Below are 17,750 nucleotides of genomic sequence, written 5' to 3' on the forward strand. Positions count from 1 at the left end.
ACCAGACGTCTTTTAGCAGTAAGAGTTTTTCACTGGAAGCGTTGCAATTATATAGTTCATTTGGGAGAATTTAAAATACACAGTCCTTTTAAAAGGTATTTATTTAGGTCAGGGCATCAGCATGATAAAGAACACTAAAATGTATCCTGGAGGATGACTGCTTTCAAAGATTTATTTATAAAGCAGGCAGGACTTGCAATTATATGATATTTTTACCATTTGAGAATATGCCGTGTCATGCTCAGTGATACTGGCAACTGATACTCCAAAACCTGAAGTGAAAATATGTACCTCAGTTTGTGAAATGCCACATAAATAATGAAGTTCTTTTGATTGCAGGAAGAAACACAGAAGAAGAAGAATCTATGATGCAGGAGTGGTTCATGCTGGTTAATAAGAAGAATGCCTTAATAAGACGAATGAACCAGCTTTCTCTTCTGTAAGTACAGATGAACGTACATATTTACAAAAGGATGATTTACTCTTCAGAAAGATGTAAAACTTTTTTTACTCTACCCTTTAGGCTTCAAAAAAAAAAAACCCTCAAAAGTGAGTAGTGTGGATGTGTTACACATCGAGTAACTTGTTTTTCTCATATTTCAGACTTGAAAATGAGAAGCATGCAATGACACAAGATTAGCAAGAGCTGTGAAAAAAGAAATTAAAGAAATATTAAGCACTGTTAGATTTTCAAAAGCCCAACAGTAGAATAAAATTACATTTTAGAAATGCACAGATAGATTTGGATTGTGCCTCAGATGAGACAGATGAAGTCTATTCAGAGAGAGAGCCAAATTTGAGTCACTACCTGCTTTGTAGAAAATCCTCAGTCCCATCTCTGCTGAAGGGATGTCAGTAAATCAGTCATAGTGCAGTGATACCACTGATACTGCAAAGTAAGGACAAATGAACCTTTTCTCACTGGCAGTGTTGAGGAAGGGAGAAGGTGCTGCTCATTTTTAGAGGCATTCTGCCCTGAGTGCTTCTCTTCCAGCTTCTTTCAGTTTGATATTTCTTTCCATAATGCCACCTAGTGTAGATGCCTGCATACTTCCCTGGGAAGAGCCTCTGCTCACCTATCTCCTGCTGGGTCTGAACTTGACAGAGGATTTTACCTGCAAAATATTAAGCTTTCTAATCCCTTGTCTAATTTTTATTGTTGATTAGGGCAGAATGTATATAGAATAATACTTCCAGTATCACATTATCTTGGTGAAGAGGTTGAGGCTGGAATTTGCTCATTAGATCTAGGGGAATATTTTATAATTTGGACATTCCACAACAGCCGTTCCAGAGATGAATATGAAATAATTGCATCCTGTAGTGCAGTGGAGTTAAACTGACAGAATTAAAGCTGACCTTACATGAAATGAAAAGGCCCTGTTCCTGAATAGGCCACCTGAGCCAGATTTTAAGTTTGTGTATCATTTGTTTGGAGTAGCTTAAAGTTAAAGAGAAAAGTCAGTTGCGAGTCCTAAAATCAATGTAAGTTAAAGGTGCTTTTAAGTGTTTAATGATTTAGTAATTAACATATTGATGAACATTTGCAACTTGCCTAGGGAAAAAGAACATGACCTAGAAAGGCGCTACGAGCTGCTGAACCGGGAGCTAAGAGCAATGCTGGCTATTGAAGGTAAGAGCAGTGCTGGGGGCTGAGGGGGAAAAGTGCTCACTGCAGGACAGGTTTGGCACCTGGAAGTGCCAAAGGTGGAGGCTCCTCTGAAGCCCATCAGTAATGCTGATATTTACATCACTTCAACTGATAGCACCCAGCAAGTGTGCTGAGGCTGCAATCCCCTTAATAAGTTTTCTTAAGGATTTTAAAAAAAAATGAATTAAAAATATCCGAGGTATGGGACAAAGTAAGGTCTTGTTGCAATAAACTTTGCAAACGAAGTGATGAGGAAGTAGAGAGTGTGTCTGGGGTTTACAGGTTTTTGTTGCAGTGGTGCTCTCTTGGCTCTCCTGCGGCATCGTGCTGCTTTTGGTGCCGCAGAAAAAGGAAGGGGTGAGCCACAGAAGAGGCCCTCTTCCTTTGAATGTTTCAGACCTGTTCTACAACAGTAACTCACTGGGGGGGAAAAAGTCTCATTGGTTTTGGTGGTAAAACACTACGTTTGTCGAGTAAATATTTCATCACAAGCACCAGCAGGATTAGTGCGATCCTTTGCACAGAGTTTCTCCCTTCTCTGTGACTCTCCCCAGTTTAGTCACCTCACCTGAATGGAGGTAACACTCAGGGGAAGATTGACATGGGATAAATGAAACAATTGCACCCTTTCCATAGGGCTTTCCAGTGAATTGTACAATAATCCTTGGGATGATTCACAATAAAAAATAAACATCCAGATAGCTTAAACCATTGCTTGCATTATTTTCTTATTTAAATATCTTAAGTGTTTTCTAATGCTGCACCACTTATACCTCTCAGTCACAAATGCTGCCTTACAGTTCAAAGATGTTTGCTTTAAAGTTAATCCTTTGGGCTCTGTAAAATGGACCTTTTGTCCAATCAATGCAAATTGATTTTGCTATTCTGTATTGACCTCTCAACCCTTTGACTGTCCATGGTAATTTCTTTCTTCACCTGATAAGGTACCTGATCCATAATAAATCAATTCTAATTAGTTTGGAGACTTCACTGGGAGCATAAGTTTGTTGGAAAAAAGCAGCAGGTTTCAGGTAGCTTTTTCATATCTCTCCATCTGTAGTTATATTTTTTGCATAAGATTGTCTTCACTATATTCTTGGATAATCCTGAGTCATAAATATATACATTGCTTTTTGCAGAGACAAGCTAGATTAATTTGGAATCGTACTGATGAAATATTTAAAACGTAAAAACTAGAGAGGAACTAAGAGATCCTGGATTTAAATCTAAATTTCCGATGTTTAATTGCCTCATACGTGTGTACTGCCTCGGAATGTCCTAGCAGCAGCCTTTGAATGTCTAGCAGCTTGTGCCATTTACACATTGTCTGGAACAAAAATGTTTTTTAATTTCTTTTTGTAAGTTCAGAGAGGGATGCCCAAACTCCAGAAAATTATAATTTTTTTCCTCTCTCTCCTTTTTTGGTTTTTTTTTTTTCTGTTTTTTTTTTCCTTTTTTTAATATGCTAGTGGTAATATAGTAAACAGAGGTTTAGGATTCAAACAAAAGTGATGGAGAATTTTGGTTATTTTGGAGGATTTTTTTTTATTATTTATGCAACAAAGTTCTCATTTATCATTTTAGCTCTCAGTGAGATTACTGGTTTTCTAGAACTTTTAACAGTTACCTGCTTTTACCCAAAAAAAATATTAAAGGAGAAACTCTTCCAGGAAAACACCTGTGAAAACTCAAATACGCATTTGTGGCATCTCGTCTCTCGATGGGTGCATCAGTGTTTAGTGTGTTCAGACGATGCAAAGATGCCGTTTTTGGGAAGCACTGCTAAAACCACACCATTTGCAATGTGATTTCTCTGGAGAAGCAGGGGCTGCCCGGCCAGCCCAGCACTGTCGGCTCCGAAGCCATTTAGCTGATTGCTAATGAGTGCTTGGGCTCTCTGAAAGAGTTGAAAAGACAGATCTCACTTTTGCCAGCACCAGTTCCAAAACAGAAGTATAAGGGCAGGGAAAAAAATCCATATGTGTATATATACACATGCACATATATATGTGTGTGTATATATATATATGTAACAGGATGGGAGCGGTTTGTTTGTCTAAAAGAAAAACAAGAACGCACCAACCCAAACTGGAACTTTAAGAAGTCTTTGAAAGGTGGTAATTACTGTTTTGGTAAATTGCTCTAACTCTTCCACGCGTGACTATGCTGTTTAAAAATCTGTCAACCAATTTACTTAGCTGGTTGATGAGAGGGGGGAGGAAAAAAAGGAGAGGAAAGCGCTTTGCAGAAGGTGGGAGCCTGCTGATGGCAGATAAAGGCGGCTGTGCCGTGCCTGCTTGGGCAGCGTGCGGGCAGCGCTGGCGGCCGGAGGCGCTCCCCGTTCGGATGTTCAGTGATGTGGAGACTGTGGCTCCTTCCCGGCCGCTCATCTGCAGGCACCGGGAGCTGAATGGCCTCTTGGAGGGTTACGGCACTTCACGAGGAGCACATGAATGACCCAGGGTGGTTAAAAAAAAGGCATGCTCCCCCCCTCCCCCACGGAGCCGTAGAGATAAGAAAGGGAGAGTTAACGCACTGCCTGCTCCCAGCTAGAAAGTGTTCCCCTTGGACTGGAAACCCCTCACTAACAGGCCAGAGAAAATGCAGCTAAACGGGGTCCCGTTCTCACCTCTGCACCTCCCCGGGTGTCCTGCCTGGCTCTTTGGAGCCAGCTGCTCCTGTACACAAGGTGTTGCTTTTCAGAGCCTGGTTTTTACTGCGGCTGCAGCCGAGTGCCGGGATGCCTCACTTGCAGCTACCTTTCCTCTCACTCCTTTCTTTTATATTTTTTTTTTCAGTCGAGTTTTAATGCCTCCTTAGAAAAGATAAGTTCATTTTTGCACACCTTGGGGTGGTGTGTTCATTTTCTGCCCAAGAAATGGATCTTCTTTCGGATTTTGTACATCTTGATTTATTCTTGGCTTATAGTTTGAAGTGGGTGCTCTTCTAAAAGGATTTATGCATAGGTTCACTATTTTTGTAGTTATGGTTTATATGATAAGCTTTTTATATTTAAAATCAATATGTAATCCTGTGGAGGAGCTTATCCTCTAAAACCCCATTTGTAAATCTATTTTAGCTTTGTTACACCGCGCAGCCACAGTATTCCATAGATTGATTAGGTTCAGCAGCAGAATCCTATCAAATGGCCTGCTCTGATGATGATGCAAACTCTTTCAGGATTGCTAGTTGACTGGAACTAAAGATAAGACCTGACTGCAATCCCCCAATGTGCTCTTTACAAAACTAGTGTTAATTTTCATCAAAGTGCCAGGCTTATTTATTATAGTAGCAAGGTTGAAGGTTTTACTACGAGAACTTTCGACCATTTCTATTAAAGCATTTCTATGGGAACTGGACGTCTGTTTGCTCAAAGTAATTATCAGTTTAAGCAGTGGGGGAAAAAGGAAAAAGACAATATGAAGTCAATGAAGATGAATAATTGAAAACATTCTTACTTCAATGTGAATTTAGCAAACTCTGTCATTTTAAACTGCCCGTTGCAAGTGGTGGCACGGGGGCTTTAGCTTTCAACACTTTTAGCTCATATACAGCCTCAGAGCTTAATCCTATTTTTGTCCAGAGTGTAGCTTTTATAACAGTATTATTCTGAAATCTTCAAATTAATCACAGCCCATATTGTAGCTTCCCAGAGCTGCAGTCAGCCTGGGTAACTATATGTGACAGGTGTTACAGGTAATCCTGGCTTAAAAGGCACAACAGGTAGGAATCAAACTTGAACACAGTTGCTTTTTTTAAACATAGGGATGCTTCCCAAAACTGCTGCCCAGCAGTATTTTGTTGGATAAAACAAAACTGCAAGGTAGTCACCTATAAAATGTTATTTAAATACTTGGAGTCAGTTATCCTTTTAACCAATTGCTGCTTGACTCTTTATTTATTTTGCAGGGAGGAAAGGCAGACTCCTTTTCTAGAAATGGAAGTAAAATTGCAAGGGAATGTTTCTGCCAGCAGGTTTTCCCATGGTGTATTTCAAACATTAATAATAAGCAAACGCAGAAAAAACAAACAAAAACCAAAACAAATACACAGTTTTGTTTCATGAAATCCTAATAGGACATTATTTACTTCACAAGGTTGTAAGATAATCAACAAAACCTGTAGCACTTGGGAAAGGACTTAACAGGGGAAAATAGTGAGGGACTGAGCAAATCATAAATACTGAAATATTCTGACTTGTTTGCTCTTTCTAAAACTAAAGTTGCTGTTGCAACTGGAGAACGGGGGATGAACAAACAAACAAACAAAAAAGCTTTAAAAATAAGAAGTGAAAACCATCAAAATTGCAAAAAATTATATAAATTCCAGGAAGGGACAGTGGATTTCAAATCCGTTTTCATCCAGAGCCCAGATGTGCCGGGGAGAATGAGTCCCAGCACAATTCCCAGCAAAGCCAGGGGAAAGTGAACCTGGAAGTTGGGGACCACGTCTGGGGGGAAGCAAACAGCCTTGAAATCCTCTGCCATGTGTCTCTCTCTCCTTTTCTGTCTGGATTGCTGCCGTGGCCCTTTTCAGGACGGTGTTGTCATGCTGAGATCTCATTGCTTGTGAGGGGCTTTATTTGTGGGGCAAAAAGCTCCGGTTTGGGGAGGCTCTGACGCGCAGAGTGGCAGAGCAGTGTGTTTTAAATGGGTTGAAGTCAAGGAGTTTTGACCAAAAGGAACAGAAGGGAAAGCAGTAGTGAAAATCGAGAGACCTGCTCCAAGAGGTAGCCCCTAAAAGGCTGCTACCCAAATTAAAGCAGCTTTGTGGCAGGAAAAAATGGCTTGGATTACCAGTAATTTTGGCTGCTAACTCCACTTCTAATCTGTGTACACCTGAGAAGGGTGGAGGGGAAAGGACACGTTTTAAAAAAAAAAAAAATATATATATATATAAATGAAAAGAAGGAGAAGCAGGAAAAGAATGAGGAAAAATAAAAACTCGCGGGAAGTTTGGGCAGTGCCCTGCCAGGCCGGTGCTCGGGGAAGGGCTCTGGTGGCCCGCAGGACGTGGCCGTGCGGGCTCGCTGCTCGCAGCGCCTGCACACACGCGTGGCCCGGCTTTTCCTGCGTGCTGCTTTTCCTGCGTGCTGCTTTTCCTGCGTGCTGCTTTTCCTGCGTGCTGCTTTTCCTGCGTGCTGCTTTTCCTGCGTGGCCCGGCTTTTCCTGCGTGCTGCTTTTCCTGCGTGCTGCTTTTCCTGCGTGCTGCTTTTCCTGCGTGCTGCTTTTCCTGCGTGCTGCTTTTCCTGCGTGCTGCTTTTCCTGCGTGCTGCTTTTCCTGCGTGCTGCTTTTCCTGCGTGGCCTGGCTTTTCCTGCGTGCTGCTTTTCCTGCGTGCTGCTTTTCCTGCGTGCTGCTTTTCCTGCGTGCTGCTTTTCCTGCGTGCTGCTTTTCCCGAGGCTCGCCCGTGGGCCCGGCTGCCCGGGCAGACGGCGAGGAGGGCGCGATAAAAGCGCTTACACATTCCTGCCTTTCTGCCGCTCTTCCAACCTTCATTGCATGATGATGCATCTAATTTTTAATTTGTAAATACAAGGCTGAATTCCCTCTAGCACCACTTGCTTTCATAAAGCTTCTGAGCAGTTTGCTGTCTTGAATAAATTTGGCTTTGGAGGGGGGTCAGGGGGATTTGAACCACCGCATTCTTGCGGGGTTTGTGAAGATTCACATGGTAACCGGTGGGGAGCATTGTTCGGCTTATCTGAATAAGCACCAGCCATGTGAGTTTTAACATGATCGCCCAGGGCAATGGAGAGCTCGGGTGGGTGGGGGAGAGAGCCAAAAGGACTGCACCCTCTCTCCCCTTCGCCTTCGGGAAGCGCGGCCGGGGAGGAGGAGGAGGAAGACACCGCCGGGCCGGTGGCGATGGCTTCTCCCGGTGGTTGGTTGGGGTTTTTTTTGGAGCTGGTGTCCTCTTTCCCTCCCGCTCCTCAATTGTCCTGCTATCTCCCTCATAATCTACTGCTCCTGCTTTTCATTGTTTACCTTCTTAATGAGGGAGGCGGGGAAGGCTGGGGCTTGACTGACAGCGACAAGCCCTCGCGGTGTGGCTGGAGAGCCGGAGGCTGCGGGCGGCCCCGGCCGGAGGAATCCCTTTGGGAATAGCGGGGCTGCCCGCCCGCCGCTGCCTGCCGGGGCTGGAGGGGCCCCGCGATATTCTGTAGCAAGTGTATTTTTACTTCAAAGTGGGAAATGCTAATTAAGCGATACCTGCCTTTAAAGTTAGCGCGCAGCATATGGCGCGCTGTGTGAGATTCCTCCGGCCGCAGAGAGGAGCCGGGCTGCGGGAGCGGGCATTCATTCCTCCGGGAGGGCAGAGCCGGCCGTGCCCGCCAGCAGGCACAGACGTGGGGGAAAACAAACCGAATTTTACACTAAAAAAAAAAAAAGGAAAGGAAAGAAAAGAAACCCCCACCCAAACGACCCCAAAATCTCTGCTGCGCTCCCCCAAGCCAAGGGGGGCGAAACGCTGCCGGGCTGTGCTTGTCTCCGAGCTAGCTCCGCCGGGGAGAGGCCGGGCCGGGCTGTGCCAGGCTGGGTTGGACTGCACCGGGCCAGGCTGTGCCAGGCTGCGTTGGGCCGGGCTGTGCCGGGCTGTACCGGGCTGTACCGGGCTGTGCCGGGCTGTGCCGGGCTGTACCGGGCTATACCGGGCTGTACCGGGCTGTGCCGGGCTGTGCCGGGCTGTACCGGGCTGTGCCGGGCTGTACCGGGCTGTACCGGGCTGTGCCGGGATGTACCGGGCTGTGCCGGGCTGTGCCGGGCTGTGCCGGGCCGTGCCGGGCCGTACCGGGCCGTGCCGGGCCGTGCCGGGCCGTACCGGGCCGTGCCGGGCCGTACCGGGCCGTGCCGGGCCGTGCCGGGCCGTGCCGGGCCGTACCGGGCCGTGCCGGGCCGTACCGGGCTATGCCGGGCTGTGCCGGGCTGTGCCGGGATGTGCCGGGCTGTGCCGGGCTGTGCCGGGCTGTACCGGGCTGTGCCGGGATGTACCGGGCTGTACCGGGCTGTGCCGGGCTGTGCCGGGCTGTGCCGGGATGTACCGGGCTGTACCGGGCTGTGCCGGGCTGTGCCGGGCTGTGCCGGGATGTACCGGGCTGTACCGGGCTGTGCCGGGCTGTACCGGGCTGTGCCGGGCTGTACCGGGCTGTGCCGGGCTGTACCGGGCTATACCGGGCTGTGCCGGGCTGTGCCGGGCTGTGCCGGGCTGTACCGGGCTGTACCGGGATGTACCGGGCTGTGCCGGGATGTGCCGGGCTGTGCCGGGCTGTGCCGGGCTGTGCCGGGCTGTGCCGGGCTGTGCCGGGCTGTACCGGGCCGTGCCGGGCCGTGCCGGCCGCCGCTCTCACCGCTGCTCTTGTTGTGCTTCCCCCGCAGACTGGCAGAAGACCGAGGCGCAGAAGAGGCGAGAGCAGCTCTTGCTGGACGAACTCGTTATTCTCGTTAACAAACGGGACGCGCTGGTCAGGGACCTGGACGCCCAGGAGAAGCAGTGAGTCGGGCAGAGGGGGGGTCCCCGCGGAAAGTTTGGTCCAAGTCCGCGGGCGCCGTGGCCGTGGGGAGCGGGGATCCCGCACAGCCCCTCACTCACCGCCGCCTCTTTCCGCAGGGCCGAGGAAGAGGACGAGCATTTGGAGAGGACCCTCGAGCAAAACAAAGGCAAGATGGCCAAGAAGGAAGAGAAATGCGTTCTCCAGTGAGCGGCCTTCCCGTGGCGGCAGCGAAATCTCAGCGCGGCTCTCTTATGTTCTTGAAATGCCGACATGAGACTGGGAAAAACAAAAAAAAAAACAAAAAAAAAAAAAAAACAAGAAAGAAAAAAAGAAAAAGATGTTTTGAAAAAAAAAATTAAACTTTTTTCCATTTTCTTAGGCCAGATCTAGGCTGCGCCGGGCCCCACTCCGTTGTTTTTTGTTTTCCATTCAAGCGAACTCGCGTTGTCCCATGATTTCCGTGTGGGCTCAGCTCTCCTGCCGAAAGCGTTGGAAATGGAATCGCCGAGACCCCTGGCGTGCGGGCGATGCCGGAGATGGGCGGAAGGAGGAGAAGAAATAGTCTGTCCTGGTTTCTGTAGCTGGAGGAGGGCTGAGTTTTGAAATAAAAATGTTTTTGTCGTAATAGGATTAGAGAGGGGGATATAGGAAAAAAAAAAAATCATTGGGAATGGTTTCATCTAGTCCTGCCATATGTAATACTTAATAAGCTACCTACATTTTATAGTTGGGTCAGATCCACCCCAGTTATTATTAAAAATGTGCTGTATTTACCAGTGGTTTATTACATCAGTTTTACATTTCCCCGGGAGTAGAGCCGAGCTGCTCTGGTTTACTCGGGGGGCTTCTCCCCCAGAGCTGGCACAAAACCCTGGGAGCGGCTGCGAGCGGAGTGGGGCAGCCCGGGACAGAGAGCGGCCCGGCCCGGGACAGCGCGGCTCTTCCCACCCGCGTCCCCCCGCGGGCCGGACCGGACCGGACCGGACCGGACCGGACCGCTCCGCGTTATTTATTGCGCCCGGCCGCGTTCCCCACCGCAGCCCGCCCCGTCCGTGTGCCCCCAAGCGTGTCCTGCGCTCGCATCGTCCCTTCGTGGAGCTCGTCTCGTTTATTTATTACAACACCGAGTCATATATAAAATTTTCAATAAAACCCGAATCTTTCTTACCGTAACTGCCGCTTTCCTCTTTACCTGGGAAACTCCCTTCACCCCTCCCGCCTTCGGTGGGCCGGGAGGGGGCTCGGGGGGCGGGAAGGGAGCGATCCCGGCGGGGGGGGCAGCGGAGCTCCGCGTCCCGGGCCGCCCCGGCCGCCGCCGCTTCGCCAACGCAACGAAACCCGGCGGGCGGAAAAGTTTTTCGTTTGATTTTAATAAAACGCAACTCGGGGAGGGGGAGGTAAAACTTTTCCCCGCGGGGCCGATGCCGCCCGCCAGCGGCGTGGGGGATGCGCGCAAGGAACGCGGGCGCGGAGCGCGGAGCGGGCGGGAGGAGCCCGAACCCTGCGGGGTCGCGGCTGCCGCTCCGGGAGGGATCGGGACAGCGCCCGCGGCTCCTGCTGCTGCTGCCCGCGGCTCCTGCTGCTGCTGCCCGCGGCTCCTGCTGCTGCCCGCGGCTCCTGCTGCTGCCCGCGGCCCGCTCCGCGCTGCGCCCTGCCGCTCTCGCCAAAAAGAGTCCCCCGTGGAGCAGGGAAGCGCCCGGTTTTGTGCGAGCGGCCGCCGGTGCCGCAGGATGAACCGGCCTGGGGGACCGGGGGCTGCCCCGGGGCGCGCAGGTGGATTTGGCCCCGCGCTAAGTTTGGGAAGATGCGCGGAACACCCCGGCACCGAGGGGGCTGGGGCAGCGGGCTCCGCCGTGCTCTTCTGCCTTCCCGTAAAAACACGGGAGCTGGGAACGGCAGGAAACACTCCGAGGGCTCCGCGGCTGCGGAGGGGAGAGAGAGGCAGCAGAGCCCGCGGCGCTGCCTGCCCGGCCGGGCACCGGGAGCTGCTGAGCCCCTTGGGGCGAGGGGGGCCGCGGACGGGCATCCTCTCCTCCTGGGGGTGCCGGTGTTTGCCTAGCGTTTAAAGCGAAAAAAGTAACTCAGTCTTTGGGCTGAGGGAAAAGTTAAGTGCGTGTGTCCCCCGTCCTTCGCCCCCAGCCCGGCAAGCCGGCCGCAGGAGGCCGGACAGAACTGCCCCTGCCCTTCTCCGGGGCCGGGGTCGCGCAGCCCGGCCCCCCCGGCCCCCCCCGGCCACCCGCGGCTCCCGCCCTGCCCGACCTTACCTGGGCACAGCGGGGAGGGCGCCGGCTCCGTCCGGCGGAGGGAACGGGGGATCGGAGTGGCCGGGACCGTCACCTCGGGGGGGTGGCGAGCCCCGCGCCCGCCCTGCCCGCAGCCCCCGGCCGAGCCTGCGGGGAGGCGTCCGCAATTGGGGATTGGGTAACCGCGGGAGTTGCGGGAGGCTTAGGGGGGGCATGGATACTCCCTGGTGGGGGGGGGGGGGAAGAGCCTCGGGGGGAGCTGCTGCCCGCCAGGAACCGGGCTGCCCCGGCTGGGCGAAGTGATGGGAAGGCGGCGGGGGCGGGGGGAGCGCAGCCCGAGCCAGGAACTGCCCCGGCAGGACCGGGGCAAAACTGGGGAGAGGGCCTGGAAGGGGGGAGAACTGCCCCCGCAAACTCTTCCTCCTCCCTCCTCCTCCTGCCTTTGCTTTTTTTTTTTTTTTTTTTTTTTTTTTTTTTTTTTTTTTTTTTTTGTGAATGGGCCGCGGCGCCTTTCTTACGGGGAGAAGCGCCCCGTGTCTCTGACTTTTGCGGGCTAGCTCGCTAACCTCCTTCGCTCTCTACTCATCGGCTCCCTCCCGGCCGGCTTAGACGTCTCCCTCCTGGAGCAGGAAAAAGATTTGAAAAGAATGGAAAAAAAAACTCCAACAACAACAAAATAAAATGGGGGGTAAAGTCTTCCCCCCGGGAGACCGCGCTCCGATCGGGGCCGGCGGGCAGCGCCTTTGAACATTAGCTCGCTTTCAGCTCCGCTGCAATTAGAGGGAGTTGATTTGGGGAGACCAACAAAAGCCGCGCACCGGAGCCTCTTTAGAGGTCCGGGGCCGCTCCGCCGCCGCCGCCCCGAGCAGGAGCGGAGCCCCGCGGAGCCCCGGTGTCACCGAGCCCCTCTCCCCGCCCCGCCCGCTCGGCCCCGCCGTGCGCAGCAGCCCCGAAATTCGGGGCACGCGGGGAAAGGTGCGGTCGCTGTAGTTTTATTGGGATTTTAAAGCACAAAGTTCGGGAGAGCCCGCGGGCATCGGGATGGGGGGGGCGCGACACCGCCTCCCCTCCTCAGGAGCTCCCTCCGTGCCGGCGGAGGCGGCGGCCGAAACTTTTCCTGCGGTCTCCCCGGGCGCCAGGGACGCGCAGGGCGGCGTGGGGGCATCCCGAGGGAGGGAGCAGAGCTGCGCGGGGCCCCGCACGCCCGCCCCCCGCAGCCCTGGCCCGGCCGGCCGGCGCTCCGCGGTGCCGGGCTCGGTGCGCGGGGGAGCGCGGAGCGGCGCGGGGCGGTGCGGAGGAGCCGTCGCCCCGCGCTGCCATTGCCCGGGCGGCTGTCAGTCAGGCGGGGAGCGGCCGGGGATTGGCGCCGGGCTGGTTACGCAGTTGCTTTGCGCGCACATACAAGGGTAGGGCCGGGGGTAGGTGATCAATCCTCATCAGGGCCGCGGCTCCATCGCCCCGACAGCGCGGGCCGCCGGCAAGGTAACGCGGGGCACCCCGACAAGTCGGGGGTGCGCGGCTCGGCTTCGGGCAGCGCCCCCCCGGCCCCCCTCCCCAGCCCGCCTCTCACCTGCCTGCCCCCCTCGCTCCCTCCCCCCGCCGCGCCCCCTCCGCGCCCCCCGCCCGCTCCGCCCCGCGCTGCCCCGCGCAGCCCCCGCCGCCGCCGGGCGGGCGCTCAGTCGCTCCGCAGGTGGCCGCGCAGGTGAGGCGGGCGGGGGCGGCGGGCACCGCGCTCACCGACGGGGCGGGCGGCGGCGCCGGGACGGAGCGTAGCGGGCCCGCGGCGCCGTGGGCAGGGAGGGGTGGTGAGCACGGCCGGGCCGGGGCCGCCTCGGGATTTTTTTTCTTCTTCCCTCTCTTCTCCACTTTTATTTCCCTCCTCTTCCCCGCTCTCTCCTCCCGGGACGGGCCCGCTCCGCCGCGTCCCTGACAAAGTTATGCAACGCCGGCTCCCGGCGCTGCCACCCGACCTGCGCCCGGCCCCGGCCTAGGGGGGCACCGCGAAGCGCGCCCGGCGCCCCCCGGCCCGCGGTGCCCCGCTGCCCCGGCTGGGGGGGAGTTCTCTCAGCCTGGGCAGCGGGGGCTGCCCCCGGGGCTCGACGAGGCCGCCCGGGGTCTCTCCGCTCCTTCCTCTCCTCCGCCTTATTTCGCCCCCGAGCCCGGGCGCTGCCGGCTCTCTCGTGCCGTGTCCCCCCCGCCGGCCCTGCCGGAGCCCCCCGGGCGGGCCCCGCCGCCGTCCCGTCCCGGCTGCCCGCGCTGTCGGCTGCCGGCGCGCTCTTTTTTCCTTTTCCCCTTTTTAACTCTTATCCATTTCTAATTAAAACGTCCCCGTCTGCTCGCTTTTAAATTAATTATACTTCCCTCCTCTGATACCTCCTTTTGATTCCTAATCCAATTATCTTTTTAAATAATTGCTTTATCTCCCCCGATCGCCGGGCACTGTTGCCGCTCGGCACTTGCGCGCGACTCGCCTTCGTTTAAAATAAAATAATAATAAAATTAACAATCGGAAGCCGCCCTGGCGGAGCCCCCGCGCCGGGTGGGCGCAGCCCCGCGGGAGCCCCCGGCAGCTCTCGGGCGGTGAAACCTCACCCGCTTCTCTCCGCTCTCTCCCCAGGCGCTCCGGCCTCGGCTCTGCGCGGGGAAGAAATCTGCCTGTTTCTCGATCCTCGTTGTTATTTTGATTTTTTTTTTTTTTTCCTTCGTTTTTATTTTTCTCTCACTTCACCTGCGATCTCTCGAGGACCTCGTGGCGGTGACGGCGGGACGGAACGAAAAAATTTCCTTTCACACCGACTTTGTGCTCCGTTTTTTAATAGTCGTTGGCTTTAAAAGCTTTTTTTGCCTCTCGTTTGGGTATTTTTTCGGGGGCTCTTTTTGTCAGTGTTTTTTTTTTTTTTTTTCCTTTTATTTGCCCCTTCCCCACACCACACTTTCGATTTGATTTTTTTTTTTTTTTTTTTTTTTTTCCTGCGGGACTTTGGAGGAAAACTGCCCGGCTTCTAGCATGATGTCTTACCTCAAACAGCCTCCTTACGGCATGAACGGGCTGGGGCTCACGGGCCCCGCCATGGACCTGCTGCATCCCTCCGTGGGGTATCCGGGTGAGTGCCGCGCACCGTGGCCCCCCCAGTCCCCCATCCTCCAGCGAGCGGAGCGGGAGAACTTCCCTCCCGTGCGGGTTTGGAGGAGCTGGTGGGACCGTGGGGTTTAGGGTGGGTTGTGGGCTGGTTGTTTGCCTGCACTCCTGCCTGGGGACATTGGGGTCTAGCTGAATTTCCGCCTGTTTTACCCCTGGGGTGTCTTCGTTATCCCAGGGATATTTAAGGATAAAGAACTTTCAAATTGAACAAAAAAAGAAAAAAAAGAAAAGAAGTAATTAATTTCCACACAACGAAATCTCCCCGTAGTTCCCGCTGGAGCCAGGCCTGACCCTTCTCCAGCCCTGTGCCCCTCGCCCTGCCCGCAGCGGGACGGGGTCCGGCAGCCGGGGGTGTGCGGGGACACTGCTGCTCCTCGGGGTGCGCCTCCGGCCCCGGGCCCGGGGTCCCCGGGGCTCCCCCCGTGCCGGGGAGTGCGGGAGGTGCGTGGGGGCCCAGCGTGACCGGCGCTCATCCCGCAGCCACCCCGCGGAAGCAGCGGAGGGAGCGCACCACCTTCACCCGCTCGCAGCTGGACGTGCTGGAGGCGCTCTTTGCCAAGACCCGCTACCCTGACATCTTCATGCGGGAGGAGGTCGCCCTGAAGATCAACCTGCCCGAATCCCGAGTCCAGGTACCGGACCTGCGTGGGGAATCCTGCTCCGCTGTGGGATGGGGGATGCAGAAGCACCCCAGCTCAGCGGGTGCTGTGCGGACCGGCTGCTCCATCCACACTTATCCCTGTTTCCTCGGGCCACGGATGCGTGGGGGTTCCCATCTGCTCGTCTGTCCCACTCTGGGGACATTTGGCCAAAGAGGGAGCATTTATCTTTTATTTTTTATTCTCTTGTATTACTTTTATTTTTATTAATATTTTTTCCATCACCCTCCACCTGCTCCAGGGCACGGCAGCCCTACCACCTGGTAGGTGCTTCCCAGAGATATTTCCTTTGGGCAAGGGTCAATGGATACCCAGGGGGTCGGGATGTGCAGGCAGCACCCGATGCAGATTTGTCCCCCAAATCCATATTTTGTCACTGTGTCAGGGATATGCACGAGCTGGGACGCTGCAGCCTTTGACCCTGGCCATCCTTGCTTTTGGCAGGCTGCGGGGCGGCCGGGCAGGGCTGGGATGATATCTGGGGGTGCGAGGAGTGCGCAGTGTGGGTGGGCGCTGGGCGCACCGGTGCCGGGGTGAGGGTGGCTGGGTGCTCGCAGGCCGAGGAGCCCCTCCCGGGGCTGTCTGGGGCCCTGCTCACCCCGCCGCGCTCCTTGCTCCCCTGCACCCCGTTTTCTCCCCGCAGGTCTGGTTCAAGAACCGCCGCGCCAAGTGCCGGCAGCAGCAGCAGAGCGGCAGCGGGGCCAAGAGCCGCCCGGCCAAGAAGAAATCGTCGCCCGCTCGGGAGAGCTCGGGTTCGGAGAGCAGCGGGCAGTTCACGCCGCCGGCAGCGGCCTCCAGCTCCGCCTCGTCTTCCTCCTCCAGCTCGGCCTCCTCAGCCCCGGTGGGCGCCCCGGCCTCTCTCAGCACCCCGGCATCGTCCATCTGGAGCCCGGCTTCCATCTCTCCCGGCGCGGCTCCCGCGGGGGTGACGGTGCCCGAGCCGCTGCCGCCGGCCGCCGCCTCCTGCATGCAGCGGGCCGGCCCCGCCGCCCCGGCCGCCTCCGCCTCCTACCCCGTGTCCTACAGCCAGGGCGGGGGGTACGGCCAGGGCTACCCCGCGCCGCCCTCCTCGTCCTACTTCGGGGGCGTGGATTGCAGCTCCTACCTGGCGCCCATGCACTCCCACCACCACCCCCACCAGCTCAGCCCCATGGGGCCCTCCTCGGTGCCGGGCCACCACCACCACCACCCGCTGAGCCAGAGCTCGGGCCACCACCACCATCACCACCACCACCACCACCACCAAGGTTACGGCGGCACGGGGCTGCCCTTCAACTCCTCCGACTGCCTGGACTACAAGGAGCCCGCCGCCGCCGCCGCCGCCTCCTGGAAGCTCAACTTCAACTCCCCCGACTGCCTTGACTACAAGGACCAGGCGTCCTGGCGCTTCCAGGTCTTGTGAGGGACCGGTCACCATCCCCCCCAAGCTGCCGCTGACCCCCCAGCCGGGGACTCCCCACCGCCTCCTGGGCAGGACTCTGGCTGCTCCTCCTCCTCCTCCTCTTCCTCCCTCTTCGTTAGCAGTGGCGATGCCCTGGGGAGGTCCTGCCGCCCCCATCTCTACTGACTGATATTTATTTGCTTCCTGCGCCACTCCACCAGGTTTATTATAATTATTATTTTTTTAAACGCGACAGAAGAGGAGTTTAAAAAAAAAAAAAAAAATAAAAGAAAAAAAGGAAAATTAAAAAGCCTAGCGTGTCCCCTGCTGCCCCCCGGGCAGAGGCGCAGGCTGGCTCCTGCCCTGCCAGTGCCCCCCCAGCTTTGTGCGGGGACCCTCAGCCCCTGCGGGTGTGGAAGCCCCGGCTCGCCGGTCCTGTACAGCCTCTTGCCGCGGGGAATGATGTAAATACTCGGTCCGTTCCAGTGACCGCGATTATTTTTAGTTGATGCTGTTGGGTTGGCATTTATCTAGAGTCTAACATGGGCCAGAACGTAAAAAAAAAAAAAAAAAAAGAAAAAAAAAGAAAAAGAAAAAAAGAAAAAAAAAAACTTTTTAAATTTCAATTTTCTTCCCTAAAAAGAAATGAATGTTTCCCGGTCTCATGTCCTCCGTCCATCCTCGAGGGCTCTGCACAAGCTTGGCTGTGCCGTCCTGGGGCTGAGGGTGAGAGGGGAGGCAGCAGCCATGAGAGGTGCCCAGAAGGGAGGCAAAGGGGGAGGGAAAGGCTGTCCAGCTGATCCGAAACCTGCAGACCAAAAAAAAACCCAAAACTTTTGGAAAAAAAAATAAAAGGAAAGAAAAAAAAAAAAAAAAGCTGAAAAAAAAAAAGTTTTGGTTTATTTTTTGGGGGGAGGGTTGCAGGGATAAGCAGCTCTGGTTTGGGGCTGGGGAGGGGGGCACGCACGGCTTTTTGGAGTGTGGTTTTTTTGGTTTGGTTTTCGTTTTGGTTGTTCCGAGCCCCCTGTGGCAGCTCGGGGCCGCGTTCCTGCTTCCCCCGCCTGGGCTGGCGCTTCCCGGCCGCGGGGACAGCGACAGCGGACGTGTCCCTTTGGATGCCGTAACCCCTTCAACTGTAAGGCAACCCCCTCCTTTCTTCCCGCCCGCCCCAATAAAATCTAAA

At 54.8% G+C, this 17,750-nt stretch overlaps 2 protein-coding genes and 1 long non-coding RNA gene across 33 annotated transcripts in view; 2 read left to right on the plus strand and 1 right to left on the minus strand.

The window, feature by feature from the left end:
- EHBP1 (EH domain binding protein 1) overlaps positions 1-10,315 on the plus strand; it is a 207,745-nt gene extending 197,430 nt beyond the window's left edge. For all 31 annotated transcript variants that reach the window (XM_086879111.1, XM_086879112.1, XM_086879114.1 and 28 more), the window contains 4 exons: positions 340-439; positions 1,560-1,633; positions 9,027-9,141; positions 9,259-10,315. In XM_086879111.1, coding sequence (XP_086735237.1) covers positions 340-439; positions 1,560-1,633; positions 9,027-9,141; positions 9,259-9,349 — 380 coding nt within the window. In that variant the 3' untranslated portion in view covers positions 9,350-10,315. The remainder of the gene's footprint in view (positions 1-339; positions 440-1,559; positions 1,634-9,026; positions 9,142-9,258) is intronic.
- LOC147655126 (uncharacterized) lies at positions 4,591-9,734 on the minus strand. The gene is made up of 3 exons (XR_015283825.1): positions 8,703-9,734; positions 6,975-8,196; positions 4,591-6,727 (listed from the first exon to the last, which is right to left on the minus strand). It is a non-coding gene; the product is annotated as an uncharacterized LOC147655126 (long non-coding RNA).
- Positions 10,316-12,789: 2,474 nt separating the features above from the next.
- On the plus strand, positions 12,790-17,153 carry OTX1 (orthodenticle homeobox 1). The gene is made up of 4 exons (XM_086879146.1): positions 12,790-12,867; positions 14,003-14,489; positions 15,008-15,159; positions 15,830-17,153. The coding sequence occupies exons 2-4, from the start codon at positions 14,393-14,395 to the stop codon at positions 16,586-16,588; spliced, it is 1,008 nt and encodes a 335-aa protein (XP_086735272.1). The 5' UTR covers positions 12,790-12,867; positions 14,003-14,392; the 3' UTR covers positions 16,589-17,153.
- The last annotated feature ends 597 nt before the right edge of the window (positions 17,154-17,750 follow it).

The sequence above is a fragment of the Cyanistes caeruleus genome, chromosome 2 (assembly GCF_971803275.1).
Source record: "Cyanistes caeruleus chromosome 2, bCyaCae1.hap1.1, whole genome shotgun sequence".
NCBI classification, from domain to species: domain Eukaryota; kingdom Metazoa; phylum Chordata; class Aves; order Passeriformes; family Paridae; genus Cyanistes; species Cyanistes caeruleus.